Source organism: Scomber scombrus, chromosome 16 (genome assembly GCF_963691925.1).
Source record: "Scomber scombrus chromosome 16, fScoSco1.1, whole genome shotgun sequence".
Lineage (NCBI taxonomy): Eukaryota > Metazoa > Chordata > Actinopteri > Scombriformes > Scombridae > Scomber > Scomber scombrus.
The window spans coordinates 12,088,162-12,096,025 of record NC_084985.1 but is presented as its reverse complement, the minus strand read 5'-3'; the positions used below and the strand labels follow the sequence as shown (position 1 = coordinate 12,096,025).

Genomic DNA, 7,864 nt, shown 5'->3' with positions numbered 1-7,864 from the left:
GAGAGGAGAGAGAGAGAGAGAGAGAGAGAGAGAGAGGAAAGAGAGAGGGGAGAGAGAGAGAGAGAAAAGAGAGAGAGAGAGGAGAGAGAGAGAGAGAGAGAGAGAGAGAGAGAAGAGAGAGAGAGAGAGAGAGAGAAAACTGGGGAAATATCCAAGAGGGAGGGATAGAGGAGGAGTGTGTCGGTGGGGAGAGGAAAGAGGTGGGGGAAAGAATAGAATACATTTTTTTTCTTTTTTTTACGTTTCACGGTATTCGAATTTTGTGCTTTTCATTTTTTCACCCCTTCAGTCCGAGGCTAATACCGTCTCTTTCTGTGAGGAGAAAATAGAGAGGAGGAAAGAAGAAGAGAAAGAGCTACTGTGTGCTTTGTCCCCCACCCCTGCCGTTCCTTTTCCCTGGTTTCCTTTCTACTCAGCCTCTCCTCTATTCAGCCTATTTTCTGCACGTGCACTTGAACTCTAAATCCTGTCTGCTTTCCCCTCCCCTCTCTCGCTCTCTCTCTCTCCCCCTCTCTCTCTCTCTAACTGCGCATCTGTGTGTCTCTGCCTCTCTCTCTCTCTCCCTCTCCCTCTCTCGAAATAGTGCTAACAGGCAGGAGAGAGCGAGCGGGAGGGAAAAGGAAGAGGGCGAGGGGACAAAAAAGGGGAGAGAGATGTTGATGAGGGGGGGAGGGGAAGAAGCTTAGGACGGGCTGACAGAGAGAGCACAGGGCTGCTCTGTGTGTGTGTGTGTGTGTGTGTGTGTGGGTGTGTGTGTGTGTGTGTGTGTGTGTGTGTGTGTGTGTGTGTGTGTGTGTGTGTGTGTGCGTGCGTGCGTGCATATGAACATGTCTGCACATTTGTAAACATACATTCATCTACCTTGGCTTTAGATGCAATATTTCACACACTGGTGGTAATCCGCATATGATGTTAGCCTATATACAAGAGAGGAATACATGACTTTTGAGGGCAAGGGAAGAAATAATTTAAACTGCAGTGATTTTCTATATTTCCAATATCTTATAATGTAAACTAAGACTACTACATATAACTAAACGAATGAAAATCAAGCAATGATTTAAAGACAAATAATGTAACAGTGCTGCAAGGAAATTTTAGTTTATTCCTGTTTTAATTCATCTTTTGGTCACACAAAAAAAGTCAGAATTATGACAAAATCTCATCACACGTTACCAAAACTAATACCTTTATTTGCCTTTTTTATAGATTAACAATCAAAAACCCAGTGAGATTCAAAATAGAGCTACAAAGCAGCAAATCCCCCAATTTCAGAAGCTTTTTTTTTTCTTTTTGGTGATTGATGATTCAATTAATTGACTACTAATACCCACTATTACTAATTGTTTTGGCTCTTAAAGTATCTTCCTGTCCTTTTGTTTTACCTAGCATGCAATTAAAATCAGACGTGGCTTATTTTATACTTTTAGATCATTTTTTAATACTAAAAGAAAAAACTGTATTTCTGAATCACTTCAGTCAATTATTACATTACATCGCTACTGAATAAATACTTTGGGAGTTTATTTGCTATAAATCAGAATTAGACATTAGACTTGTAATCAACATTTGATATTTTTTTTTCATTTTTACTGCAAATGACTGATAAAAAAATAATCTACAGACTAAACAACAGTAAATAAAATAATCATTACTTGCAGCTCTTGTAGATTTTAACCTGCCTGTAGTGTCAGACGTGTGCTTTAGTCCATTTCAAGCAGAGTCAATAATTTAGATACAGTAAACCTTAGAGGTTTTTAAAATGACTGCTAGTCTACACATTTTGCAGTTGTGTTGAATTTCAATTCAGTTCAAAGGTTGCCTGCAGACTTTGTGACAGGTAGGCAGAGAGTGTGTGATATGAATGAAGCTGTGAGAAACTCCAAGTGTAATTACTTTTCTTTTTTAAATTAAAAATTATTAAAATGAAGGCAAATATATGAGTGAAGGTGGGTCATGGCGAGTTAAAATACCTGTAGAAATGTGCTGAAAAGCTGGTCACCTTGGTTAGAAAGCTTCTTCTTATGCTTCTCTCTTTAGCGCCAGGAATGAAAGCTGCTTTTATTAATAAAATACTGATACTCACTGCGTACTGCTTTGTTGTCCAAGGGCAGCAGTCACCTTGGCAAACGCAGGCCTGGACACCAGCCTGAATGTTAGATGGCATATTATAGTGAGGTGACATACCACTGCAGCAAAAAGTCACCACAAGATGATGATGATCATGAAAGAAAGCAATCACATTTTATGAAAAGCATGACCTGATCCGTATCATAATTTAAATGAATCTCTGAATTTCTTTTAAGCTGTAAGCACATTTCATGAATCCTGTGTGTACATCTCTATTCGGCAATTAAAACCAATATGTTGACTCAGATATATGCTGCTTGTCTGGTTCAAAAAACAAACCCAATAAACAACTTAAGGGTTACCAAATCTCCACTGTTGTTCTTCTTTCTCCTCGTCTGCTGCTGACTGCACCACACTTCTTGAAAAGCCTTTTGAGTCTGATAAAACAAGAGAAATGGGGCCAGAGATGTGAAGTAATCTACCACACCAACACTACCCTCTGGTGGGATTCTGCAGGTATCGCTAACACTCAGCATCCAAAGAGAAACCTCTTTTTTTCTTTTTTTTCCTTTAAAATCACAGTTAAAACATCAATTTGACACTCTTATTAGGCTTATAAACCACTTGATTAAATAGAAAAAGAGAATATTATCATTGCTGTTAGAGTTAGTTTAGTTGTAAGGGATGAGTTTAGCAGGTTTTTCTTAGCTGGAGAGGTTAATTCAGGCTACAGTATCATCCTTTCTAAATGAGGGCAGTCTCCCTCTCTCCCTCCCTCCATGCTCAGCATCCTTCCCTCTGCTGCACCTCTGCATTAGCCTCTGGGACTAAACTAACTCCATCCTAAATCACCTGGCTGTCGGTTTTTGCAAAGGTATATGACATGTTTTTATATTCACTATTATTACTGGATCATATGAGGGCTGTGTGTATGAGCCATTACAGCTACTCTGCTATCAGCTAGTGTGTAGCTAGTTGGGTAAGTAGCTAGGGTTAGCATTAGCAACGTTGGTTCCTATTAATTTAAAAAAAACAAAAAAACAAGTTGACGTTTTTAAAATGTGATTTTTTTAAGCTCACCTTTGACTCCAACTCGCCTTTCAGATGCCCAGTGTTACGGTGAAAGATGTCAACCAGCAAGACTTTGTCAGGGCGTTGTCAGCGTTCCTCAAAAAGTAAGTTAAAATACTCAATAAAAAAAGAAAAAAAAAGACCAGCCTACTCACTGCATGACTGGCTGATGTCCAGCTGTCAATCACACACCATGACGGCTCAGAGAGTAATAGTGAGAAAATACAGTGTTAATTGAGGTTAAAGCAAGTATAAGGGCTCATAAATTAATAGTGAGAAAATATATTGTGTTAAATTGAAGTTGAAGGTATGTATTTTCCTAATATATATAATAAGCTGAAAGGGGACTTCCATTTTCTTAATTTGACATTTTTCCCCCCTTTTTTTTTGTACATTTGAGAGCTGTAAAAACTCCCTATACTCGTTTCTTGTAGCTGGACCTTTCTTAATGTGACCCACAGTTTACAAAAATGGAAAAAAAAAAAAAAAGCATCATTTTTTATTTTTGTGCAGCTGATGCACATTTTTATATTTGCAAAAGTACAAGTTTGACCTGTGTCTATTAAAACAACATTTTAAAAATCAGCATTTAAACATGTTAAATTCTTCATAATCTAGAAAATGTCCCGGATCATAAAATTGGGATTGTGAAAGTTTTTTTTTTTTCCCCCATAATATTAATCAAACATTTATTAATAACTGATAGGGAATTTATGACTGTGAATTGGTGTAGAGACTAAATATGAGTCAGAATATGAACAAATGTGGTTATCAAACACTTATACTAATGAATAAACTTATTTTACAGTTTAAAAATAAACTTCATTTATATAAAATGGCATCAGTGCACTGAAACAGTAATTTATTACATAAAGTTAGGAAAAAGGTTTAAATAACATATATCGGTCAGGCTCCAGTTATTTTCACTTTAAGTCCATCCATAGGTAACTATTTTGGTCATGCCCATCATTTAGAGCTGCAACAATTAGTTGATTAAGCACGTAGTTGCCAACTGTTAAATTAATTCCCTTACCATTACTATAATCATGAGTCATTTTTTAAGACAGAAAAAAGTCAAAATTCTCTGATTTCAGCTTCTCAATGTACATTTATTTATTTATTTATTTTTTACTCCTCTGTGACGGTAAACTGAATGTCTTTGGGTTGTGGACTGTTGGACTAAAGAAGATATTGAGGACATCTTTTGGGCTTTGGAAAATGGTGATCAATGTTTTTCACCATTTTCTGACTATTTCTGGACCAACTAATTAATTAACAGATTAGTTAATAATGAAAATAATAGTTAGTTGCAGTAATCATTACTTCTGTTCATACTGGACATTAGATGATCCCTTCATAATGATAAAATCCACAAGCCTCCTTCTGTATACACATTTATTTAAAAGTTCATCTGAAGCTAATATGAGGCTTCGTCCAAATGAGTCAAATCAAGCAGATATCTTTGAATGTTTCAGTCTTTTTAGTGCCAAAGTCCCTGTTTTTGTTATTATATTTCTGCAACTGACTGTAGTTTTAAGACTTGAAAAATTGTGAATTAAGATTTTTACCACAGAAATTGTTAGTTAGTAGTTAGTTTCAATAAACTCCACTAAACTCAGAATGTAGATATGGAAACCCAAAATTAAATGAATGAATAAACACAAATGTAACAAATTTCTAATTTTATTAAAAATGCTGACTGGAGTGACATAATTTGAGGTGCAAAAACAATGATATTTATACTTAAGAATAATGAGCACATATATTTTAAGTATTGGATTATTTCACAGTTTCGTGGTCATATTATACAAATTGTCTGTACTTATTCAAATGAAGACAACCGTTCTTATATAGTCACATATTGGTTTGAACCATTTCAATAGGCACAGGCACTCAAACAGCCTCATTTAAATACATACATAAATAGATCATGCATATGTGTTGAATAAATCCAATTTTCCTGTGCCATATGTTGTTTGAGGAAACAGTCCAGTCAGTTGATTCATCACATCTAACTGATAATTGATTTTTCAGGTCTGGCAAACTGAAAGTCCCAGAATGGGTTGACACCGTGAAGCTTGCCAGGCACAAGGAGCTGGCTCCCTGCGATGACAACTGGTTTTACACCAGAGCAGGTGGGTGACACTGGAAATGTTTCCCACATATCAATTCATCTGCAGCTTCTGAAACAATTATGAATCTATTACAGTTAGCAGAACACACATTTACAGTATTTTTAACAACTGATTAGTCACCAAAAATAATTAAGCACATGTTTAGTTCTAGCGTCTCTAATATTATATGAGGATTTGAATCTTTTTTACTGTTTCCCTTCAGTTCTTGTTTTACTCTTACTGCTGCCCAGATAAAATAGGACTTATTTTTTTCCCCTGAACAATTAATTGATTAATTGGAACAAATAGTCAGTCAACAATTAAAGTAATCATTGCTGCCTCAGCTGCTGCCCCAGCTAAGTGAAATAAAATAATTGTATGTCCTTTATGCCAAAAATATACTGTATTAATGCACTATAAGTAGTGCATTAATACTGTTCCATGTCAAAGACCCTCATTTGAATAACAATTAGACTGTGAACCATTTTTTAAAATACATTTTTGGTCCAGAAATCTCAGGTGACTTTGATTGTTAAATGTGATTCTATACTAAATTACACAAATGAAAATATACCACTGGAGACCCCTGTATTACCTCAAGGACTCCTGCTGCTCTCAGGACCTTAAAAAAAAAAAAAAAAAAGAAGCATTGTGATATATGATCAGACACAAACAGTTGTGTAATATAACAAATCTCTTGGAGATTTTTCAAACCTGCCACATCATATACAATGAAAGCACTTGCACACAGTCTTCTCAGCTGCTGCATGTTATCTACTCAGGCATGTAACCCACACAATAGTGTACGAGGCTGTGGGGGAAAATGTCAAACATTTGATAAGCTGGAATGTTTGTTTTCATATCTGTCGAGAGAACAAGTCAGGAACATTTCTGATGTTTATTTAAAGACATATTGCAACATATATGCTGTTTGTACATCTCCACCAGCATCCACGGCCCGTCACCTGTACCTGCGAGGAGGGGTGGGAGTGGGCTCTATGATCAAGATCTACGGAGGCCGTCAGAGGAACGGTGTATGCCCGGCCCACTTCAGCGTCGGGTCTAGGAATGTGGCAAGAAAGGTCCTCCAAGCTCTGGAGGGCCTCAAGATGGTGGAGAAGGACCCCAATGGGTAAGAGAGGGAGGAGGGGTCAGTGCTGCTATTGAGACTGTTCATTTAAATAAGTAATCCATGTTTTGCTAACATGTGCTTACAGTGGACGCAGACTTACCCCTCAGGGTCAGAGAGACTTGGATAGGATCGCTGGTCAGGTGGGTTATTGTTCTTGCACAAGATACCATTAGCTGATAAAAACATTACATTATGATGTACATACTGATGGGATAATGTATTGCAGCAAGATTCATAAAGTCAGTGAAGTGACTCAGCAATTTCTGTTATGCAGCAATATCTGCATGAAGTTTGCTAACTTTAGCCACTGTGTGTCTGGCAGTAAGCTGTTGATAATACCAGACTATTTTAGACTCCCGGGTGTACTGAATTGGGCAAGGATATGTTTTATTCCTTATAAAGTCAACTTTTAATTTGTTTAAAAAAAATCTAGTGTCACTTTTAAGAGGAACTTAACACCCTGTTTTAGCTTTAAAGACGCTCCCTTCCACATTCAATAAGCACTTTATGGGCTTGAGTACTAAGCAATATGTTGCAGATGTTTTTAAGTCTGGAGGACAGCATTACTTGATTGAAAAAGACTGCAGTGAGATGACATTACAGACTGCAACTAGAATCAGTTGACATTCACTATCTCAAAAAAGTGCATTTAGTGTGCTCTTAAATGATTTATACAGTTTAACCGAACAGGCAGTTTTTCTTTTTTTTAAAGGAAATGACATTTTAAACAAAAAATAAAGCATGCACACATTGATTAGAAAAGTAATTTGTAGCTCCCTCTGTAACATCTGTTCTGTCCCTTTTTTTAATATCCTTATCAAATGTACATAAAGAGTGATGATAAATACATATTTTAAAAACCCCTAAAATGACATTTTTTAATAAATGTAGGTGCATTGACATTTTCCTGGCATGATTTGGTTCCGGCAGATCAGTACACAGTTATTCTGAGTAATTACTTTTATTTAATGATGAATCATTTTCAAATTCCTTTTCAAATCATATTTCAAAATATTACTCAATGGTTTTATGAGTATGGAAATAGTGTGAATCATATGCTATGGCCTTAACAGTCACCGAATCTCAGTTGAAGACCTATGGAGATTTTGTACTGATGTGTTAGTCAGCATTGTAGCACCATCATCTCAACACTAAATTCCTTAGTAATATTTGCATTTACTATATGTATTATTATACATAATAATATACATACATATAGCTTCTTTAGAGTCTGACTGCTTCCCAGCTTTTCCATTATTGTATGAAATGAACCTCTGTTTTATTCCATTTCTGTCTCTCTGGCTGTGTTTAGGTCGCCTCAGCAAACAAGAAACAGCGAAGTTTACAAAGCGCCATCTGAGGAATGCATGCAAAGAATCCAGACAAGAGAAATGCAGTTATGCCTTACTGCATATTTACTCAAGTTTGCTTGTCTCCCATAGCACTCCAGTGCCCGCAGTAACCCCGTGCAAAGGGC

The 7,864-nt window shown here is 36.5% G+C and overlaps 1 protein-coding gene across 1 annotated transcript; it reads left to right on the top strand.

Moving 5' to 3' along the window:
• The first annotated feature begins 3,174 nt into the window (after positions 1-3,174).
• LOC133995900 (small ribosomal subunit protein eS19) lies at positions 3,175-7,747 on the top strand. Its single transcript, XM_062435413.1, has 5 exons — positions 3,175-3,245; positions 5,176-5,276; positions 6,204-6,387; positions 6,473-6,527; positions 7,700-7,747. The coding sequence occupies exons 1-5, from the start codon at positions 3,175-3,177 to the stop codon at positions 7,745-7,747; spliced, it is 459 nt and encodes a 152-aa protein (XP_062291397.1).
• The last annotated feature ends 117 nt before the right edge of the window (positions 7,748-7,864 follow it).

Excerpts from the sequence above, each read along its gene's own strand:
- LOC133995900 (XM_062435413.1), top strand. The coding sequence starts at position 3,175 with ATGCCCAGTGTTACGGTGAAAGATGTCAACCAGCAAGACTTTGTCAGG. Across the intron at positions 5,277-6,203 it reads CTGGTTTTACACCAGAGCAG|CATCCACGGCCCGTCACCTG; the intron begins GTGGGTGACACT and ends CATCTCCACCAG. Across the intron at positions 6,528-7,699 it reads TGGATAGGATCGCTGGTCAG|GTCGCCTCAGCAAACAAGAA; the intron begins GTGGGTTATTGT and ends GGCTGTGTTTAG.